Below are 23,740 nucleotides of genomic sequence, written 5' to 3'. Positions count from 1 at the left end.
TGAGAAAGTTTCTCTTTCCATAAACATTTGGGGGCATTCCAGAAAAATGTTTGCATACGTCAATAAGGGGCTTTGTTCATGAACAAGGGTGTTGATGCATTATTTCTCTATTTTCTTTCTGTTTTTGTTTCAGTTTCTAATCAGGGATAAGTAACAATACCAAATGTCCTAGGTGACCCAACTCACAGCCTGTAGAGTGGGTAATCAAGGGAAACAGTCTGCAAACAACCCCACAGTTGCTTGCATAAAACCAGTAAACAATTATGAGCGGCAGCAGCTTAATGTAGCTGTGGTGGTGCATAGAATGGAATTCATCTTGAATGGTCCCCTGGAAGATTTCTTCTTTTGGCAAGAGTCAGCATGGGTGTGGGTTGGGGTGCCTATCCCACACAAGCCTGACGAGAGAAAAGGGCCAATTAACCCTGTGACAGGCTGCACCTGGTGGAGAGTCAGGGCTGATAAGCTTTTAGGTGATGATGAAGCCCAGCTGGGCAAGGCAAAGGCTAAGCTGCCATAAAACCAGGAAGTAGAGAGCAAGAAGAGGGTTGCAGTACAGAAGGCCTGCAGTTGCTCTTTGGGCTTACAGCAGGAAAGGCGCAAACCAGGGGGAGAATAGAAGCCCTGAGACTCTGGGCCTGAGGGAAGGGTGTACCTAGAGATGGGTGAAGAAGGAGCCTGATAGAGGCAAAGCAGGAAGCAGCCCAGGGAAACAGCAGAAAGGTTTAGGATATTGTAGGCCTTGGCTGGGGAAGTGGTACAGACTAGACAATGGAGCAGAAGACTGCTTGGGACAGTCATTCAATGGGACTTTGATACCCTGGTAGGACAAAATGATAGTAACCTGGCTGGAGGGCCAAGCCATGAAGGGGGAGCACCCTGAATGATGATGAGGGAGTGACTCCAGAAAAAGAGTGAGAGATCATAGGGCGAGAAACTGAAGGAGGGGGCATCAGACTGGGTGTGAGCTCATCCCCAGATGGGCCACAAAGACACTACATAGCAGTGAGCAGAGCACCTCATGACAGGGAGGATTTAGGATTCTTAAATCTCTCAAAATTGCATCTTCCAACCTCCTTCATTCATGGTTGGCCTTGTGTTCTGCTTCCTTCAGCCTCAACTCTACAAAACTTCTGTAAAACCATACCTTCTTCTGCACATGACCCCACCATTGCAGTGTCATCTTGTTCTCAACTTGTGCAAGATGGCAGCTGGCCAGGATCATCTAAATGTCTCCTTGTTTTTGACAAAAATCAAACCAATGGATGTTAAGAGTCCGCTGTAACTTCTGACACTGAAAACTGTTTAGTTTCCTCTCCTCAGCTGTTTTTAATGGCCATGTTTGTGCTCCAGACAGCAGGGTGATGAAACTAAAACTCTGCATGTCTCTAGAAAATGAATGACTTGCTGATGGTGCATGTAGATGGCAATGACATTGAATGCGGTAAATACTTTTATATGTCTGGCTAGTCAATTGAAACAGGAGGTTCTATAACCAAAGGAGTCACACATTGGATTGGTCTTCTCTCAGCGGCATGTCAGTGTCTTCAAAGGCCTGTGACTGTGTGGTGGGATGTCACTAAGATATAAGTGTTCAGTGTAGTATGTTGACAAATCCCCTTCTCTTCTCCTGCGAGAAAATAATTCTGAACAGCAAATAAATAGGCAAACATCCAAGCCTAATCAAGAACAAGAAAATGCTAGATTTACCATAGTTTATCCACTTTGAATAATTTGACCCCTTCCATTGAAAAATTATTATTCTACAATTTAAGGTGCCGACGCTTCAAATATTTATATATGTGCTTTACCATGGTAAAGTTAAACAAGTCCCTAAATGTTTACAAGATTGGGCCTAGCAGAGCTCAACCCATAATATACAACCTAGATTTTACTTTTCTTAATTTTGACTCATTATTACTGGTCATTCTTGGCACCTTAATCTACTCTTCTCCTTCCTTCATGTTTGTTTACAGTACAAATAGTTCCAGACTGGAACCCCAGATCTGTCTTTGCCTCAGGTTTTTAGAATAAGGTTCCAGCATCTCAATTTTACAACTTGATCTAATCGCTAACAGGCCTGATGTGAAATCCAGAATTTAAAGAGTTAGGACGAGTTCAGAGCTAGAGCTGAACTTCACAGCTCAGATCCCTTCTAGAATAAGTCATCTGCAAGTATTTGAAGGACAATCAAAGCTCCTTTGTGTGATCTCTTCTTCCCCCTCAGCTTTGTTCCCTCTCTTGTCCCTTTTTATCTCTGAAAATGAGTTAACTTTCTTTCTGGCCATTTTTATTTTAGAATAGTAAAAATATCCTTATGAACCTGACTAGACTGTTCAGAGTTCTGTTCTTTGAAGATCCTATTTACTTCTTCCAGAAGAAAATTAGCTTTTATGTTAAGTAGAAAAGGAAATCTTGATGCCTCTTTGGCAAGAACAAGGTGGTACAAGTGCTGTTAGGGTACTTAGAATATTTCATTTAGGGTTGAAGTTTCTGTTATCTTTTTTATCCCAAGACAATATATTTTCACTTTGTAGACAGTATAAATACTCCTCCTTCATGTTGAATGAAGTTCGGACGCTAAATCTAAAACATCTTAGTGTTCATTTTTTACCATTCCTAAATATTTATTATCTGTCAATGTACAGATTACATTGTTGCCTTTTGCCAAGACAGCGAACAAACACAAAATAATAGTGTAAATGAAACTGATTTTTAAAAAAGTGTCACAATGAGACTATTGTTGTAAGGAAGGTATCTTAATACAGTTCCATATTATAGGAAATCAAAGATATAATTAGATGCTATCCTCAGCCTTTGTGTCATGAGTATCATTTAGGATGTTGTGGGAAATACAAATCTCTGATACAAAATAGTACTGAACCATAGGCAGGCAAATCAGCATCTCATTTCTGTGCTTTTTCCAAGTTCATTTTTAGGCTCTGAATGTGCTGCTGTAGAAATGAATGGTAAAATTCTCATTAGCTTCAGTGATGCGGTATCATATCCTTAAAGTGTAATAGCTTTTGCTGCTTGAGCCCAACCTAGAATCGTAAACTAGTTGGCCCTCCCAAGCCTTTTGCACACCGTGAATCTATGATTAAACAAACTGCTGTGTGCAATGCTATATGGCATATTGGCCTCAAGTATGAAAACAGATATGTTGAGAGCACAGCATGTGGCTTCTGAAACCTAGTGGAATCAGACTGGTGCCTCTGTACTTATTACCAGAAAATGTTATTAAAGGAAAAATGACAGGCATGGAAGATACGCACAGAACTGTCAATGCCTAGTGTGAGAAGCATTATGAAGAATACCACTGCCCAAAATGTTGATCCTGAAAGAGTTGAAATGGCTTCTGGATAAAGGATGAAAACTAATCCAGCTCCTGAAAAGCAAGAGGAAAGAAAAACTCATTTCTGCTTTTGTTAAATTTTTAAAGCTGCAAAAAGGTTCATGAAAATAAGATTTGACCTACCTAGATTCTTATATTGGTGTCCCTCACCATAGTATATGAACAACTTAGACTCATAGACTTTCAGGCCAGAGGGAACCATTGTGATCATCTAGTCTGACCTCCTTCATGTTGCAGGCCACAGAACTTCACCCACCCCTCCCACTCCTATAATAGACTCAATCTGTGGCTGAGTTACTGACATCCTCAAATCATGATTTAGAGATTTCAAGTCATAGAGACTCCACCATTCACACTAGTTTAAACCTGCAAGTGACCCATGCTGCAGAGGAAGGTGAACCTCCCCCCACCAGAGTCTCTGCCAATCTTCCTGATCTCAAATATGGTGATGAGTTAGATCTTGAGCATGTGTTCAAGACCTACCAGCCAGACACCTGGGAAAGAATTCTCTGTAATAACTCAGAGCCCTCCCCATCTATTGTCCTATTACTGGTTGTTGGAGATATTTGCTGCTAGCAGTTGCAGATCGGATACATGTGATTATAGGTAGTCATCATACCATCCCCTCCATAAATTTATCAAGCTCAGTCTTGAAGCCAGTTAGATTTTTGAAGCTAGTCTCAGGCCCAGATGCACAACAGTACTTAGGCATTGCAACTACAGAATCAGTCTCACACTCTATCTGGTCCAATTAATTTTTAATTTTTTAAATGCAAAATGGAATCCTTTCAACTAGAGAGACTGAAAGAGAGACACATCAGAATATCCCTGAGTGCAGTGGCTATAGCACTCACCTGAGAGGTCAAGGACCCCTCAAACTCCTTCAAATCCCTTGCCCTTACCAAGAAGAAGGAGGAATTGAATCAGGGTCTTCCATATCCCAGGTGAATACCTTAACCCCTGGCAGCTAGCCCCAACCACCACCTGTGCTCCATCCAGCTACACTGCTATTTTGAGAGTGTTAGCTCAAGCAAAGCTAGTGTGTGTGTCTATTCACACTGAGAAACATGTTCCCAACTGCAGTGTGGACGTACCCTAAGTAGCTTTCTGAATCAGGGCCACAGCTGGGTCCATTGTAGGTGGGCTTCTTTGTCTTGTTTAATTTGAAATGAACATAAACAAATTTGTAAGACAGCACTGGAGAAGCACTCCAGTAAATCTGGAGTAAAATGAACTTCCTACCTTCAGTGGCTACATCTTCAATTTTCACTTTGTGCTCATGAGCCATGTAGCCCAGTATAGAGAAAATTGCAAATCCTGAGATGAAGCTTGTGACACAGTTGATTGTACTAGTCAGCAAAGCATCCCTAATATGAGAGAGAGAGAAGAACAATTGAGTGAAAAACAGTTTAGGAAGTAGGTAGGAATTGTGTTGTTATGATAAAATTCTGGATGGAAAAGAGAAACATGCCAAATTAAGTAATCATCCTGATGATCAAAAGCTTACACGAGCATATTGTGCTGGGAGAGACCCACTGTTATTTCCTATATTGTTTTGAAATTAATCTGTGTTCAAAAATTTTAAAAAACTATATTAAATTGTAAGTTGGTCTTAGCTGGCAGCAATAATGGAACAGGGAAGTAAACAGATGTGAACAAAAGGCTACATGAGGAAATGAATACTAGCAAATACCAATCTGTACCTATAAACTCTTGTGAATGTTTTCAGATAACACCAAGTATGCATTTTAGTGAACTTTGATGCCATTTTCAAGGTATTGCATAGAATCTGTTCATCAATCCTTCCAGTTAAGCAGGCATTTCAGATAAGATGCTTGGAAAGACCTCATCTGGCTCCCACTGAAATCAATGGCAAAACTCCCATGGACATCAGTGAGAATCTGACCTAACCATCATCATTGTATAAATATAAAGAGGTAACCATCAGTTTAGTCATGAATCTGACAAAAACGCTGATAACTTTATTATTAATCTACTATTGTTTTAGATCAATGACGGGACTCACAAAGGAAAATCCAGATTCAGCCCTGGGGTAAGCAGACAACCCTCCTTTGAATTCAATAGAGTTATGTACATTTATGTCAAAATTAAATTTGGCCACAGTTGTCAACATTAATTTGGAATGCCAGCCCCATCCTAATGCACATATTTACAACTGGCTATGTAGTTTTGAAGTTCAAAATGTCACTGAACATTTTTTGTTGACATTCCAAATGTTTACAAAAAGAGGAGATTGTTCCTCCCCACCCCCCATTTTGCACTAGCTCTAGAATTTATTTGTGGTGTGTACATTAATGCGAAGAATGTGATCGCAATTTGTTAGATATTTCATGAGTCAGAGGCTGGCAATGTTTCCCCCTTTCCTCCCCATTGTTAAATATCAGTAACGGCAAGATTTTATAAACCTCATTGTCTTTTGCAAAGCTGTCATCTTCATAATGAAACCTGCAAATATATCTCACAGGCTGTTTGCTGTAAACTATTCTGTTCAAATTTTCTCTAGCAAATCTGTCCATCATAGACTTTATTTTTTATTTTTTTAAGTTTAGCCAGCTCTTCAATGTAAACTTATGGTAATAGGCTCCCCTAGAGCACTGGAGAAAATTCCACCTCAACGTGATAATTCCCCAGAACTGTGAATATTTGATGTTTAGTGGCATCGGGGAGCCAGTTGCAGCAGGATTGGTCTCCTAGCAACACACTGGGCATAGCTGACCCTAGCAGGAGCTGCCCTGCCTCATTGACTGTACTTCCTGACTGGAGGGGATGGCAGAGCTAAGCTACCCTTTGGCCAAGTAGTGGCCAGAGTGCTTGACTCTGCTTCCTGTGCCTTTTCTTTCTCCTGCCCAGCCTGTGCCTGCCCATGCCCTGCCTCCTCTTGTGCCTACTTCAGTTCCGGCCCTTCCCCATCCTTGATGTCTTTGACTCTGACCTCCATCTCAGCTGCCCAACTGTGTCTCCAGCTAGCCCATTGGCTCTGGCATTGGTCTTCTGATCCCTGTGTCTGACTCTTGGCTCTGTTCCCATCTACGTCCATGGCTGTCCTTTGACACTGATCCTTGACTCCAGTTTGGCTCTGTGCTAAGCCCCAGACCAGGCAACCCCTATGACTCCGACTGATAGGCCCAACTGCCGCGGTCCTGGTCATGATCCTGACAAGTGGCATAAAGACAAGCCTTGTGAAACATGTAAGTAATATGATTCACTGGCTTTAGTCATGTCATGAACTCCATTCCACAGAGGATTGTTCAATGCTTTCAGCCTTAAGTATGAAACACTCAGGCTTCATGGGCCCCTGGTTAAAAGGGAACGAACCACAACAGGGTTGTCAAAATAGATCTGTTTTAGAAGTAGATATAATGAGTTCCAGACAGTCTACTGTTGGAGAAGACCTTTACAATTGAGGTCCAGTCTCTGGTGTGTGGACACCACTCACACCATAGTGCTTTTGTTAATGACAGGGTTTGCCTTAGCTACAGTTTCCACTTCTGTCACATTTAATTACCCCACTGCACCCCAGATTTGACCGGATTGCTGTAGAGTAGCGTGTACGTAAGAGGAAGGACTAACTCAGACCCATATACTTTTTAAATTATTTGGACTCCTTTAGGACAAAAGTTGCTAAGTATCTGAAATATTATGGCCAAGGTCATCATTACCATTTCCCTCAATTACAGAGCATTCACATGCAAGTAGCTTTTTCCTTTTGCATGATCAGCCCGCACACTTTACCCCTTTAAACTGACAGATTTACATGCAAAATATAGAAGTTGGCAAAATGCTGTGTTGCAATGCTTCAGCGCTTCAGACTCTCTGGCTCTGATTTGCCACTGTGTTGCCCTAGGTTTACACCTGCGTAACTATTGATTTCAATGGACTTCCACTGGCATAAAACAATTGGAATAATGTGGTGGTGAATCATGCCTTTTATTTGGAAATACAATGCTAATTTAAATTTGTTTTGTTCCACTTCAGTAAAGCATTGCCAATGTAATAAAGATGTCACTGACATACTCCACAGTATTTTACCAAAGAATGGATTCATTTAAGTGTCAATTGTCTTTGAATGGAAGCTTGTTATAGGATTAAAGATAAAACATAATATTTTAGAAACACTGCAGATCACTCTACAATACAGCAAGAGTGATTCTGGTAAACAACATAAGACAAGTGTAATAAGTTCAGCACAGTTTAATGTAATTTTGGGTATTGCCTGAAGGCATTTTTTTTTAAGTTCCAGAGTGTATTTCTTTTTCTGTTTCATGGCAAATTTACTCAGGATACAAAATAAAACAATTATGTAGGAAACGTCTTAAAGCCAGGCTTCCTAGAAATCTGTAAGATTAATGTTAACCTAATTGTAGAATGCAATGATTGCCACTTTGGAGAATAGCTATTATTACAAGTGTCATTTTCACTACAGCATTACCCACATTAATGTCACCTAACATGAAACTCACTTGTGAATCTAAAGTTACAGCAGGCTTGGTCCAAAGCTCATTAAAATCAATTGGAGTCTCTCCATGGACTTGAAAAGGCTTTGGATCAAGCCCTGTGTTCAGAGAATTGAACAAATTTAACAGATCATTTCAGCAAACTAAAATCTATATGGTCTGTTGTGCTTTTTATAGACTGCTACAGGCGTGTTTGTTAAAGGCAATGTAGGTGCCCATTTTCCTCTTTATGGTAATATACACTACTATATTCCTGCAAATATTAGATCTTTCTAAATCAGGCTTACCATTCAAGTGTCACTGTGTATCTGTGCAAGCCCTTTTGGTGAGACCCATGACTAGGCTACTGGCTGAGGCAGGGAATAAGGACTCCCTTATACCCCTTCATGGGCTTCATGCCCACTTTCTCCCCTTCTGGGCAGGCTGGTGGAGATGGGTGGGAAATGGGAAGAGTGTTGGTTCTACCCCATTGCTGCTGAGCTGATGCTCGGTGTGCTGCCTATACCAGCAGCTAGCTGCTACCCATCTAGAGCAGGGGAAGTGATGTGGTACTGTGATTGAGAGGTCTGTCTCAAACACACTACTTCTGCGATGGTGTGGCTTATGCACCACTCAGGGCTGTTTCTGTAGTTACCACCAAGCCCTTTGCTTCCTAGCTTTTACTAACAGGTATTTTCAAAAGGAGCTACTGTAGGTAACTGTTAGCGCCCAGCACAGGGCTATCTAACAAGCAGTGATGTTCTCTGATGCTTTCTATTATGGGTATTTTCAGTCACTCCAGTTTATTCCTCTGGCTATATTACAGGAACTCCATTTTTGTTCTTTCTGCATTAAAAATATTCTACATTAAAATCCATATTTTTGAAAAAAATCCTAAATTGGATTTACAAGCAATGCATTATTAAACCTGAAAGACATTTTAGAGTTTACTTGTCACTCTTCGTGCTTTTTGCACTTCTCATAGCTAGGGCATTTCAAAGAGACTAGTCAGCCTGGCCCACAAATGCTGACATACACACAAACACTAGGCAAATGAAATGCCCCAGAACGTGAGTCCTTTAAGGCCAAACTAGCCAAAATAATGGAGTCCTTGGGGAGTCGCTTTAATTAAAATTTGTACCAGAAAAGTATCCCTTTGATTGGTAAAATCCCTTCAAAATTCAAAGTTTTTCAGCTAGTTCCATTCTATAGGTCTTTTCAATAAGGCAGCATAGTAGACACACATAGAACAATTAAAACACATATTCAAACAATTGACATTAAAGTGTAAAGTGACAGTGTTTGTCTCTTACTATCTGTCTGTACAGTGTCTCCCACAATGGGACCTCCAGCCCTGGTTGGGACCTGTACGCACAATAGCCCTGATTCAGCAAAGCATATATGCACATGTTGAATTTGAACTATGTGTTTTGCTGAATCAAGGCCTACTGAAAAAAATCACAGATAGGTAATCCCAAAACATAAAATCCCTTTAGGATTTGACTCTAAAACTCTCATTTCTGTTAAATTTGAACAAAGGAGGAAACATCCTCCTGCTTCTCTGGGGTTGTGGACCAATCAGATTTAATTTAATATTCTCTGTTGTCTCTAGTGCTACTTGTGAAAGACAAATATAATTGCAGTTTACACAGCTGTCTAAAGTCTAGAATTAACCCTGTACTTTTGCACAGGAGAGCCAATAACTTTGCAGGTTCTTACTGCCAAACTTCCAGCAAAGAGGTAATTTGGGTGAGTTTGGTTCAAGTTTTGGGTTGGTCCTCACGTGCAAATCCAGAATGCCTGTCAATAATAAAATCACAATTAAGTGACTGAAGCACACTGGTGCATATTAGCTTGTAATTATCAGTTCCACTGGCTAAATAAATAATAATAAATAATAGAATATACCTGTTACCTGTATAACATACTATTATATAAAACAGATATATTTTATTATATTATAGGTATATTATATAGGATAGCATTATATATATATATATATATATATATATATATATATATATATATATAAAATCAGAAGTTAAAAAAATTCCAAAGCTAACATAAAAATAGAGTTCTTGAATTGTGAAATATGTATCAAGAAATAAACATATTTCAAATTTCTCAGATACACCTCTACCCCGATATAACACTGTCCTCGGGAGCCAAAAAATCTTACAGAGTTATAGGTGAAACCGCGTTATATCGAGCTTGCTTTGATCCGCTGGAGCATGCAGCCCCGCCCCCCTGGAGCACTGCTTTACCGTGTTATATCCAAATTCGTGTTATATTGGATCGTGTTATATCAGGGTAGAGATGTATTTTATTGGAACCTTGGTGTCAGAATGTAAGTAAAGTGAGTCTGAAATCAAAGCTTTTTAAAATCAATTGTCATTATCAAATAGTAATGAGAAATAGACTCTCTTACCTATAACAGTTGTTGTCAAACTTATTATAACTAGCAAATGCAATTAAAACTCCAAACCCAGCTCCTAAAGAGTAAAATATCTGAGTGGCTGCGTCAATCCATACCTGCAGAAAGAGATGGAAATTATTAGATGTGTTTGCTCAGTTTAAAAGAGAAAAGTTGAGTGACATGCCAGAACTGTACAGTTAGAACTAGCTTTGGATATCTATTGAAATAATATCTGATCACTCTCCATGACTACAGAACCATAAATGTTTCCCAGCCCATCAAGAACCAAGGCATGGGATAGTGTCAAGGACTGGACTATTTCAACAAAGAGGCAAAATCTAAAGCAATAGCAAAACCTAAGTATGTGCAGAGTGGCATTAGAGGAGAGCTGGTTGCTTATTGAACTTCCACAGAGTAGAGAAATGATTAATTGATTTTTTTGCTGTGCTGTGGCAATATACTTCCCACTAGTGCTGGGTTAATTTGGATTGCACAGTCAGAAATAAAAATAGTTAACAGGCTAGATGTTATGGAATGTTGTCCTTCCCCATAGGAGAGTTTATTGCATGGGGCTGTAATTACAGTTTATATGATGCTTTCTTCCATCAGAGGTCGGAGTCTGATTGACATGCTGTGAATAGGACTTCTAAGAGAGATTCCTCTTCCATTCTCACTCATTTAAAGGGCCAAGAATTATTTTATGATAGTCATTAAGTCCCACCACTTCATCTATTCAGACTGTATATAGCCCGTGTCCAGAGACAATGCCTGGATTTTAAACTAGGCAGAGGAGTTCAGATGAACAGTTTTATGAAGGTTTTCAAAAGTCTCTGTTCTCAAGTGTCACACTGAGAAATGAAAAGCTCACGGCTCAGTCCCAAGAGGTTTTGAAGGTAAGGGGAGCTGAGAGTACATAGCACCTCACAGACTCAGAATGTTTGGGTTTAGCGGAATCTGCCAAATATAACCGTAGGCTAAAACACCCGTGGGTGTGTGTTGAGCAAAAAAGCCTCTAGGATGTATTGCTATCAGCTGCTGGTGCTGCTAACACTCCGCATCCCACTTGTTGGAAAAGTTGTACAAAGTCTAAACCCAAGGATATTTTAAAAATAAACTATACTTGGGAATGCCATATTGACCCCCCAAGGTCCTTGTATTGCTTTTTGATAGGTCACTGGCTCTTTGCCACTGCGTGTCCTGCCACTGGATTTGTAGCTGCTTACGCCAGTTCTGTATTTTTGGCTCCATTCAAAAGCACTTAAGTCTCACTGGCTGTAAGAAGACTTTAGCACATGCTGTAGAGGGATGTATTTAAGCATGGTTTTAGAGTTAGACATGTGCTTTTGGGCCTTGCTAAATCTGAACCTTGGATTGAAATAATCCTCTGTGTTAACCCAATTAGCTGCTGTGAGGATCAAGATAAGGAGTAAGAAGCAGTTTACACAAGTCACTAAAAAGTCAAGGTTCCATGCAAAATATTCCTTGTATTAACAAACAGGATGCAACACAGAGACAATGGGGCTGGGTTCGTCTACAATTTACATCAATGTTATTCTACTAATTTCAATAGGGCCACTTCTGACTCATGCCATGATTCAGTTTAACTGTATCCTTTAGTATTTAAATTTTTATGTACCATTACCAAAAAGGCTGGGAGGCTGTAGCCAGTCTTGCACTCCAAGCTTCCTTCCTGTTTATATTACTCTAACTTTTGTTCCTACACTTTCTCTTCCATGTATGGACTTTCAATGTTACTGCACAATACAGAGAGGAAGGAGAAATACTAAGTGAATCCCCAGACATGATGTAACTTTCAGGAAACTTTTTATGACGTCCAAAGCAGCAAATACCTCCTTCCTGGACTAGAATTCCTGATGGCTCCGGTTTTATTAAGCACCCACTGCTGTTCCTTTTGTGGAACAGAAGTACAGCTGCCATTTACACTGATTTTTAAGTCAATCACTTGCTTTTTGTGCCGTGGAGCCAACAGTATCAAGCTTTGTGCTGCTGGACTTTCAACAAGGAATGCACGCAGGCCCTGTTTCCTTCAGATCCCTTCAAACCAACATTTCTATCTGCATTCTTGATGGGTCTGATCCGGCACAGTGCTGGGGTTGCTGGCAATGGAAGCCTCTCACGAGGTGCTGAACACCTTGCAGTAGTGAGCCTTATAAACTCTTGGCATGAGGGGACCTTATGCCTTTTACATTAGGACTTTTGATCCAGTGGCAGAGCAGATTGTAGAACAGTGCAATTTATCTGTGACTTTTATTTGCTGCTGTTCTTCATGGGGAAAAAATATTCATAAGTCCCAGGCTCTTTCAGAAACACACTGAACTGATACTTGGGCAGCTGTCAAATCTCCCAGAGGCCCAATAACAAGGATTAAGCACATAAACACTCAGTAGAGCCAGCAGGGGCCCCAGGCTCCTCAACAGGGGGTTGCAGAAAGAAGAAGGCAACTTGGCTTTCCTCTTCCTTGTAAGTTGTCTTCCATCTTTCATCATCCTGCAAGCATTGTCTCTGTCTGTCTGTCTGTCTGTCTCTTTTATATAAGTAATCTGGAAAACCTGGTCTCAAACAAATATCTTTGTGGCTAGCCAAATAGCAGCTGTGTAAACTTAAATCCCCCAAAAGCAATACACAAATATAGTCTGCAAATGCAGAACACAATTTGAGGACCAGACGCTGAGCTGGCGTGAAGTCAGCATAGCTCCATTTACTTCCAGCTGAGGATCTGGCCCTGAATATTTATTGTTTTCCAAACATCACTTAAAATACTAAGGAAAATGAAATCACTCACGCCCCTTCCCTTGTATTGTATAACATACAGTAACGGGTATGTGTCTGTATAGTCCATTTCTCGTATGATGGGCGTGACATTGCTTTGGTGACAGATGTGGCTCAAGCTGTACTATTTGGATCTGGATTCAACGCACCCCAAAGTGGAGTGGGCTCAGATTTGAAGACGTGCTGTGCTATACTGCAACCTACCGTCAATGAGGAGACCTGAACATTGGCTGCTGCACACAGTGGATAAAATTAACACTTCCCCAAAAAAGGAGTGGAGAGGCTGTTTTCATTACAACACATGCAGTAGTTCTGGATTTTGGTACTCAGGCTTCGTATTAACTTTGTCTAGTTTTTCTAACTGTGATGGGCCTCTCTTTAAGTGTTTTCATGCCAGTTTGTTTATTCTTCTTGTGTTTTTCCAGTTTTCTGTTTTGTATCTATTTGAAAAGCACTTAACATTTTCAAGTTGGTCTTACCAAGGGGATGCCATTGTTTAAGCACTGGTTCTTTTTCCTCCACTAAGTAGAAAACAAAAAACAAAAAACAAACAAAAAAAGCCCTGGGATAAAATCTGTTTGTGATCACTAAATTACTGCCCTCCGGGGCTTTGGAAAGGCAGGTAATTTCATAACGAATTTGAGTGAGTTGACTTGCACATCTTTTTAATACTGTGGGCTGAGGGCAGAAGTTATTCTAATATATAGTAGGTTGAATGTTCTCAGGGCACTAAGGACTATATTGACTACAAATTGAAATCATGTGGGCACATTTGCTTAGGCTGGCTTACAATGTAAGGAAAAGCTATAAACACATGTACTTCAAGTTGCTAATTCCTTACTACTGAAAGTCTCAGTCATTATAAAGTACAATAAAATGGCTTGCACTGGAATAGCCCTAACAAGTAAGGTATTCAGTACCAAACCTCAGTTCAGATACTCACCCAAAATTTCAAGTGCCTATTCAAACTGGTTTCAGAGTAGCAGCTGTGTTAGTCTATATCCGCAAAAAGAACAGGAGTACTTGTGGCACCTCAGAGACTAACAAATTTATTTCAGCATAAGCTTTCATGGGCTACAGCTGACTTCTTCGGATGCATAGAATGGAACACACAGACAGGAGATATTATACAAATATCTATTGTACAAATATCTCCTGTCTCTGTGTTCCATTCTATGCATCTAAAGAAGTGAGCTATAGCCGATGAAAGCTTATGCTGAAATAAATTTGTTAGTCTCTAAGGTGCCACAGGTACTCCTGTTCTTTATTCAAACTGGGAAACATAATCCAAAATGATTTTTCCCCCATGAAAATTTTCATTTTCAATTAAAAACTATTTTCTAGACATTAGTTTTCAATGGAAAAATTTCAATCTGCTCTGCTCATTATCTTCTACTAGCAACTGCTCAACATAAAGGGCCAGAAAATAACCAGATCTTACCAACTATTTCCTCAGTATGCAGGAGCTCTCAGCTGGCACAGAGCTTTTGGACCACTCCGTGGCCAGCCAGGAAGCACGTCATCATAGGTAGGGTGTGTGGTCAAAACATGTACAGTTTCTTAGGGACCACTGGAAGGAGGAATAAGCTGAAATAGCCCCTAGACTATTCTACCAGCACCAACGCCCAGAGTTGTACAGATTCATCCTGATATGGCTCCCTGATGCTCTCCTCATCATCAGAAAGCCACAAACTCAGCACAGTAGAGAAACTAGAGTAATGTTCATGTGCCAACAAACATAAATACATCCTTTTAGCAACTAACACTAATAATTTAATAACCGCTTCCATTTCTATTAACGTGGACAATAGTTAGGAGGTTCTGTGAGTGCTATTATTGCATTATAGGAAGCGAAGATGGAGGAGAGAACTTACCGTAGCTTCTTTTAACCTTCTGAAATCTATGTGAAGGTAAGCATTTATTCCATTGTATGCACCAGGCAATGTGATTCCATGGATTAACAATACAAATAATACAACGTAAGGCAAAGTGGCTGTTATCCACACAACCTGCAGGGAACAGACAGACACCAAATGTTAATTAACCTACTGTTACACAAACGGGAAGTTTTATAAACATACTGGAGAATCTGGCTGTCCCTTTGTTGCATTTGTCTCTTCTGTTCTCTGGAGGACGTCTTGATTGTTTATCATAAGGGATGGATTTAAGCAAAAATTGTCCTAGCAAAAAAGAACTGTTAGCTACCGGTCACACAGACTAGGAAAATTCCCACAAGTAAAGATAGGTAGTATGTTAAAGTATGAAATGGGTTAGGCAAGTGAGATTATATGTCAGCAGTGGAATGACTATATAATTAATGGTCATATTAAACTTCTGAGCAAGCTCAGTGTGAATTATTTCCAGAGGTGTAAGTAGATATGAGCAGATATTTGCTGCAAATACCATAAAAATATACAAAGCAACCACAGATAGCAAGAATTCTCCGATGTCTTCCACAGCTATGATTTCTGGAAGCAAACAATACGTTGAGATTGAGTCATTCACCAGACGTTGTCAAGAAATGTTGCATTTATTCTAATCAATTAAGTAAAATATCAACATGAAAATGAGGAAATGCTGGCATTTACTGAAAATATGTGGCATAAATGGTGGTTTAACCCTATTGTAATTGAAAAGCCAAATAAAGAAAGGCTGTGCACTGAAAGAATAAAGAAAGGCTATGCATTGGACCACATGATTGAAATTAAACCATGGTATGTGAACTTTAGCTGATGAAAACTGTTGAGGTGGTAGCTAATTTATCAAAATCAAAAATATTCTGAGCTTTGGAAGCTAGAAACTCCTTTTCAAACAAGTTAATAGAGTTGTGTCAAGGTCTAATGTCTTAATTTCAAAATATCCAAATGGTGTGTAAGTAAATATCCAGGAGGTTTTATTTCAGCTCTTGAGGTACTTTGAAGAATAATTGCTGAAACCTTTGGAAGCGATAAAGTGTTTAAGTTAGAATGGATGTTTATTTAATAAAAGAAAAGGCCCTTAAAAATACAATGAAAGCTTTAAGCAAGTTTTGCAGAGAACAAGAGACAATCTTTAACCTTTATCCAACGCCAACAGAAGTCAAAGGAAAGACTCACCCATTGACTTTAATGGGCTTTATATCAAGCCACTAATACTGAACTTAAAGTTAAAAAGCTAACAGAATTTTGCAATGCTGGACATCACTGGAGCAAAGATGACATAAATGTTGAGTCAGATAAAACAGGAGCTGTATTTGAAATGTCCACTCCACTTTGTAGAACAGATATACAGAGATCTACAGCTTTGGTCTAAGTGGCATCCTTAGGTACAATGATTTACAACCCCTATTCCCTTCCGCCCCCACCCCCCAAAAGTCACTTTCTAAAAGGGACAAAGAACAATATTGAGATACAAGAGCAATATTAGCTCTACCTTTCCTGAAGTCTTCACTCCTTTCCACAGACTAAAGAAAAGAATTATTACTACCACCAAGAGGCACAGCGAGAGCTGCCATTGGGGCGAGCCAAGGTCATGGATTCCACCACTTTCATGCAGATGCAGTACACCTCGTCTAGACATAAGAAGGTAAGAGAGACAAAAAAACAAACAAAACCACCATCAGGTCATTGCTTAGTACTTCTCATCCTGTGGGCTGCAAGTAGACATGAAAGCTGAATGACAACATCAGTGGCTTCTCTGCTTGATTTAGTTTTTACTAGAGCTGGTCAACATTTTGCATATTTCAATTGACAAAAAAGTTAATATTTTTTTCTATTTTGATTAAACCACAGAAAATAAAATGAATGCATGGACATCCACACCCGCTTATTCTCCAGCCGGACAGCTGGTTGAAATATTTCAGATTTTGAAATTGATGAAAAAAATGTCAATTTTCATATGTATGTGTATACAGTATATTCACTAATATTCTCCCCTCATTTTTGACGAGTTCTAGATTTCACTTAGGCCAATGCCAACTAGAAATCTGGGTCACCACAGCATGAGGAAATGGGAAGTTAAATAATATAACTGTTTTGCTTTGCTAGCTCATCATATCCAATAAAGATTTGCCATAATCTTTTGGCTAGTTCTTCAATTTCAGTCTTAGTTGGATGAAAAATGCTTTTAAAAGTATCATGTCACAATGGGTAGCTGCTCTGTTTTTATTTCATTGTAAGGCCAATAACAAGTAAGGAATGAAAGCATATGGATCAGTATGTATGTGATGCCCATTCGAGAATCTTCTCTTTTTTAGAAATTAAAAGATGAGCTTCAGTTTATATTTTAAGAATGAGTGCTAAGACCTGCAGAAACATTAACAAAATATACAGATAGACTCCGCATGATGCTAAACAAAATAAAATTCTTCAGCCAAATTTAGGGACATAAATAGGTTAGGCTTCTTTAGAATAAACCCACAAAGTCTCACATTTTGAGCAAAGGTTTAAATGAATGGAACCCACCTCAAGTCTTTGATATTCAGAAAAGTTAAACCTGATCCTGCATGCCTTGTTCTCATTGAACATTCATTTTTCCTAAATATTCTTTTGAATTTTTAAACAAATATGCTTCAATGGTGATTGTTTTCCATGAAAAATCTCACAAATGATCTTACTGGTAGGAACATTTGCCAAAAGAGCAATTTCAAATTTGGGTTTATAAGTAGTTGCATTGGAAACTTGATTCCAAGAGGTCTGTTCCTTTCATAAGGAAAAAGAATTATAACATGGGGGAGGTTTTTGTTTGTTTGTTTCTTAAACCTCAGCAATTTAATGTTAAGGCAGTTGGGGATCAGCTGGACTAAGGGTGTCCTCCTAACCATTCTCCCTGTAGCAACTGTAGGGATGAGGAAGGTGACTTCACAGCAGCTATAGGCCATTTGAGGATTCCCTGACACATGAGATTCTCCAGGGTTGAAGCATCTGGGTGGAGGGCCACTTGGCACTGGGAGAGTAATGCAAAATGACCAGAGTCCATTCCTGGACAGGGACCTCTTTCTCCACCAACTGAAGAACAATCCCATATCTCCTCCAACTTTGTGCAGATGTGCTTTTGAGCCTGTCATTTAATGTGTTCTGGGGTAACATAAGCCCTACAGACCTATTTAAAATATCATCAGCTTGAGTGAACATAAACAGGAATATTTATTTTCAAGTGAGACCTGTCATCACCTGTCTCTCTTCTCAAAGCCTTAATTGATTCACAACTAATCCAGAAACCTGTCAAAACACAGTATTAATGGAATCAATCTATTTATTTGGTGTTTTTTTGCCACTAATCTCTTTAAGCAGGTCTACATCTAAAACTACCCAATGGAGGACGGAGTGTGAAACTTGCTGAGAGCCATATTACTCCTGTTTTATAATATATTTCTCTAACTCCATTAGCAAAACAAGGAAACTGTCAGATTAGTGACAGCCAAAGAGAAAGATGACAAAGGAAGGCAAAAGTCAGAAGATGTAGTAAAATAACCAGTGATAGTATGAAAATCGGTAGACAAAATACTAAGAAAAAGTGATGGAAGATGAAAAACAAAAGAGAGGAAAAACATTACCATATTATTACCGGGGGGCAGAGGAAGAGAAGAGCAATTAGAGAGTAGATAAGGGACTCATTACATTAGGCTGAGCAAGACACAAGAAGAGCTGATAAATCAGTATGACTTTTTGGCTTTGTAATATTGCAGCCTGACTGCAGAACTCAGGGCCAGTGGTATTCAGCTGGAACAGCATGAAAACATGACTGAGGAACCTGCAGATAAGAAAACAAGAATTGCCATAGTGGTGCATCTAGTCCAGTTTCTTGTCAAGGGTGCAGATGCAAAGGGCTGAATTCTTGTAATTTACACTGAAGCTACTTTACATCACTCTGGCGATGTAAAGGGGCTTTAAAGTGGCCAGAAATTACATTTGCACCACCTTTGAGGCCCTTTGCATTCTCAGGGCTATAAACTACTATATAATCAGGCCTGCAGAGTCTTCCTGCCTATCTGCTGAGGTGGGAAAGGCAGGGCTCTGTGGGGTTTCAGGCTGGAGGATATTACTATCAGGGACTTCGCTGTCTCTCTCAGGGAGATTTTATGTTTGCCCTTTTATTGTTATTTTAGAAACAGCATGTTTGGCTCTTTGTGTCTGGAAAGCAGTTCTCCCCATGGGCAGACTCCTCCTACCTGCCCTGCTCCCTTCAGCTTGCTCTTTCTGGACAGAGTTCACTCCCCTACTTCCTCCTGGATGGACTCTTGTTTCCCCTCCCTCACCTGAATCCTTGAATTTCCATCCAAGTGAGGCCACTCATCTCAACTGAAACCAGAACACAACTGGCCAGCAGCAGTGAGCTATATATTACACCCTTCCCTTCTGTTCTGCCTCCATAATACAACTAGGTTCTCTCTGATCGCAGATCCTGGATCCCAAGAAGCCAAGATCCAGTCCTGCATTTACACTCACAGCTTTCATTAAACTGAAGAGGCAGGGTAGCCTTAGTGATAGAACACTGGACTGGGACTCAAGAGATGTGTGTTCCATTCCTAACTGTGCTACAGGGTAACCTGGAGCAAGTTGCTGCTCCCTATGTGTCACTTTCCACATCTGTAAAGGGATAGTGATATTAACCCCCTTGTGAAGTGCTTTGCGATCTATGGATAAAAAGTGTTATATTATATTAGGTAGGCATTTTTATTAGGTCACCTCTGACTTGGGTCCATCATATCCCCTTTGTGAGCTATTTTGAGACCATGTCCTTTATGGAACTGTTGAAGTATTAAAGCATAACAAGGAAACCAAACTCAATAGAAAGAAAACTTCATATCCATATGTGAAAATAACTAGATTGTTCATACAAATATTTTTAAGCCATAGTCTGAGAAAAACAAAAAAGATAGAGTGGTATTGCCCTTTGTATAACCAAATCCTATGGAGAGATTCCTCAGTAGCTTATTTGTGTGACTAACTCTTAATGAGAGATTCACAGTGCTGTACTTTGCAAGTATAAGAGATTAGGGTACAAGCAGATTAACTTGAGTATATTAAAATGGAGGCTATGCTTCCAATCCATGTCCAATGATAATTCCAAGTTCAATTAAAAGGCTTGTTTTGCCACTGTGATACAGTTTATAGACGACAGACTAAGGGAGTGAAGGAGCACTACTTGGTCAAAAAGGCCCAGCCCTTCAGCAGCTGTGGAACATGTTCCAAATGGATGAGCTGCTCAGAGGGGGACTCTAACAGTCAAGCAGGGGGAGAGAGTGGAGGATGGCTGAAGGGAGGAAGCCAGTTTGCAGCCCTGGGGAAAGAACAATCCACAGGAGAAGGGTCTGGACTGTGGGTAAGACCCCAGTTGGGCGAGTAAAGGCCTGAGACTTTTCCCTCCCCTGATGCCTGCTGAGAGAGAATAAGTGAACATGAGGAAGAGAGCTGGGGAATGTTGGACCAGCTGAGCTGCTGACACTGATTGGGAACTCCCTGCTAGAGGGGGCGGGGGCAGCAGACACACACCAAACTGCAGCGAGAGTGAGGGGAAGTAGGAAACAGCCCAAGTGATGCCAGTAAGGTGCACCAGGAAGAGGTGACGGAGACATTCCACATCTCTCCCCTTTGGGTCCTGGCCCAGGTCCCTCTAACTTCACCCCCCCTCTTCCATCCAACTGGGAGAACCCTGGAGCACTGGGGAATGACAGGCTACAGCTCGACTGCTGGACCAGCTGATCTCCAGGCAAATTCATCTCCGGACTTCGGGGGTGGAAGGACTGTCGAGCCATGGCCTGCCAGTCTCTGAGTGAAACCAGCTACAGTCATCCTCAATTTTGTAGTTGAAAGAGGTATTGGTTTGCATTTGTGTTGGACCAGTGGCAGGAATTTTACACAAACATGCTCGTACACAATATACAGAAAGGCAGGTTTCAATGGCAAAGTATATCTGTCCTCAGAGTGATTTGTTGATGAATTGATATTTTGGCAAAAAAGTCATTTGTTTTGACAAGCTTATATTAAAAACAGAAGTATGTTTCTAGCCCTTATGTTAGAAAATATAAACTTCTGGATATTAACTGATGCAGTGATGTTTGGAAAACTTTTGACATCTAAATCTGATGAGGACAAGTAGTTTTAGGGTATGTGGGTTATGGTATAGGCACCTATAAATATGTCTCTTGGAGTTGCAAGTGGCCCAGTTCCTCCAAAATTCAGACGTTAAAGACTTATCAAGTTAGCCTCCCCAAATTTGTGGCACTTAAAATTAGAAGCTGCTTTTGAAAATTTGGGCTTAATTTACTTTCCCAGGTCACAGAGCAATAAGGCCAATAGAAACACCTAACAGAGAGACAGATGGGAATAAACCAAGAGTCCTAGTCCCTACTCTGATCTAGATTAATTTCTTTATCACTTTAATTTTTAAGTTCAGACAATCATCCTGGTTAGAAGATGTTAGAGGGACTTACGGTATATAGTGTATGCCAGTGGTTATCAATCTATTTACCATTGTGGGCCGCATATGCAGCCCTCTGTATGTTATGTGGGCCGCAGCCACACTATATATATACACACTACTTGTATGGCCCTCAGGATGTCACATGGGCTACATATGTGTGCTGATTGGGCCACAAGCGGCCCATGGCTGCAGGTTGAGAATGACTGCCGTATGTAAACTACAAAAACTAAAATTACTGCTCCCTCCTAATGACATTTATAATGCAATTTGCAATGTGTTCATTGTGCTCATTCCTGCAATTGGAAGAGTCATCTGGGTGTGTCCATCAGATTGTGGTCATAATTTTAAATAATTATTGGTGCTGGTTTCCTTAAATGTGTAATGTACAATGTATACTAGGAAGTACCTACGCAGAGACAGGTAATTTATCAATGGCCCTGGCTGGTATATTATGAACTGCTGGCTGATCTAAATGAAATGGTATTAGGTTCTGACGAATGTTAATCCTGAGCTGATAAATGGCTGCTTTGGGATTTAACTTTTCACAGAGAGAGAATATTAATCCCAAACCACGGAAGTCTTTCCTCTACTTAATGTTGCCATTTAAATTATTAATACTGGCCTCCCTTGTTATGTGTACAATGCTTAGGCACATTAAAATATGCTGCACTTTGAAGCAGCTGCTTGTTAAATCTGATTTTTGCACCAACTCTCTTGTGGTTTGCCAATAAAAATAGAAGACTCTGGTTTAACCCATTGGCTGCTCTAATGACTAGCAGATGCACAAAGTGAGGCAAGTTAGCCATGTCCAAGTTCTTTAGAAGTAAGACGCAAAACAGCAAGGGCACATCAGGAAAATTCATGTGCTCCCAAGTATGTATTGTTTGTGGTTGCCAATGGAGTATTCCTTGACTAAGAGTTTTGTAAACTCTTCCCATGCAGGTCAGTTAACCAAAGTCCCAATCCTGCAATGAGCTTGCTACAAGTAAATCGACGCTTGCATGGAGACACTCTGATTTCAGCGAGGCTGAATGCAAGTACAGGGGTTTGCCAGTATGAAGCTCATTGCAGGAGCAGGGCCCAATGCTCTTGACTGCTGCATGATAAGGACATGAACACACATTCTCATATTATGGCTAAAGTTTGCTCTAATACTAAGCTGGGGAAAGTCCACATACAGAGGCTCTGGCTCAGGTTGTCAAGATTTCAAATCTAGGGAAACTCAACAGGAGCTCTAGAGCTGACTTCAGCTGTTGTAATCCTCTACAGGGCAGTTGCTCAGAGAGCTAGATACTCTTACCAAACCACACAGGGCTTTATTCATGAAAAGTAACACTTTGAATTGCTCCCAGATGTTAATGGAAAATGAGTGTATTGCATGCAGGACAGGTGTAATCTATTGACTTTTTGCAATATAGCATTGCTTGGAGCCCCACTAGAAACTTAAACTAGCATAGACGTTACTAAGTCCCCTAGTTTCAGGTTTTGCCATAAAATCTACATTCAGATCATGTTTGCTAAGGCTTATGAACCCTTCAAACAGAGCTAGCCAGTATGACAGTTTCCTAAGAACATGCAAGCACATGTAAATGACTTCGTTTGCTTTGTACTCACATTTCATTTGTGTTCCCCCTTCTATGAGTTGGCATCAAACAAATTTTACTGATGTGAATTCTTGTGGAAAACAAATATCACAGGTGTGCATGAGAGTATTTGTGGGAAAGCGATTTTAAATCTGCATGCAACTATTTGTACCAGAAAGGCTTGCACACTCATCCAACCAGAGAAAAGAATCTATATCATGTGACTTTGACTTATTTGACTGTCTCAAAATGTCTAACATGTTAAAATAGCAAATATACAATACTCACAGAGAACTGCTCACCGTCAGTTCATGGGCTTCTAAACAATTTGCTAAAATATTTCTTGAATGCTTCTGAACAGCTAATAAACCTGAGGTAACTTGATTATGGCTCTTCTGATGGCAGAAGATGGCAAGATTCACTGGATACATTATTCAGTATGGGGCCTGATCCAAAGCCCACTGAAGTCAATTGGAGTCTTTTTATTACCTTCAATGGATTTGGAACAGGTCCATGGGCAGACACACAAAGTTAGAACCAAGCTCAGTGTTTGCATGTGTCCCTCTGAGGAGAAACTCCCCAGTGTTACCCAGCCCTAGGTGATTAAATTAGGGATCCAGAAAAATTATGGACTTTTCTATTTCCTAACCAAACCCTCAGATTTGTATTTTGTATCTGGCTGCAGCAGGAGAGCAGGGAAAAATAAGAGGTTCAAACATGAACAATGATGTACACATTTATG

At 40.1% G+C, this 23,740-nt stretch overlaps 1 protein-coding gene across 1 annotated transcript in view; it reads right to left on the bottom strand.

Annotated features, from left to right (window-relative positions):
- The window catches only part of SLC6A2 (solute carrier family 6 member 2), a 112,481-nt gene that overhangs the window by 47,370 nt on the left and 41,371 nt on the right, over window positions 1-23,740 (bottom strand). The window contains exons 5-9 of the mRNA XM_050922700.1: window positions 16,424-16,562; window positions 14,887-15,021; window positions 10,235-10,338; window positions 4,595-4,719; window positions 3,273-3,385 (exon numbers count right to left, since the gene is read on the bottom strand). Of these exons, the coding sequence (XP_050778657.1) occupies window positions 3,273-3,385; window positions 4,595-4,719; window positions 10,235-10,338; window positions 14,887-15,021; window positions 16,424-16,562 (616 nt within the window). The remainder of the gene's footprint in view (window positions 1-3,272; window positions 3,386-4,594; window positions 4,720-10,234; window positions 10,339-14,886; window positions 15,022-16,423; window positions 16,563-23,740) is intronic.

The sequence above is a fragment of the Gopherus flavomarginatus genome, chromosome 14, assembly GCF_025201925.1.
Source record: "Gopherus flavomarginatus isolate rGopFla2 chromosome 14, rGopFla2.mat.asm, whole genome shotgun sequence".
Classification (NCBI taxonomy): domain Eukaryota; kingdom Metazoa; phylum Chordata; order Testudines; family Testudinidae; genus Gopherus; species Gopherus flavomarginatus.
Note: the sequence above shows the minus strand (reverse complement) of the source record. Positions and strands in the feature narration are given on the sequence as shown.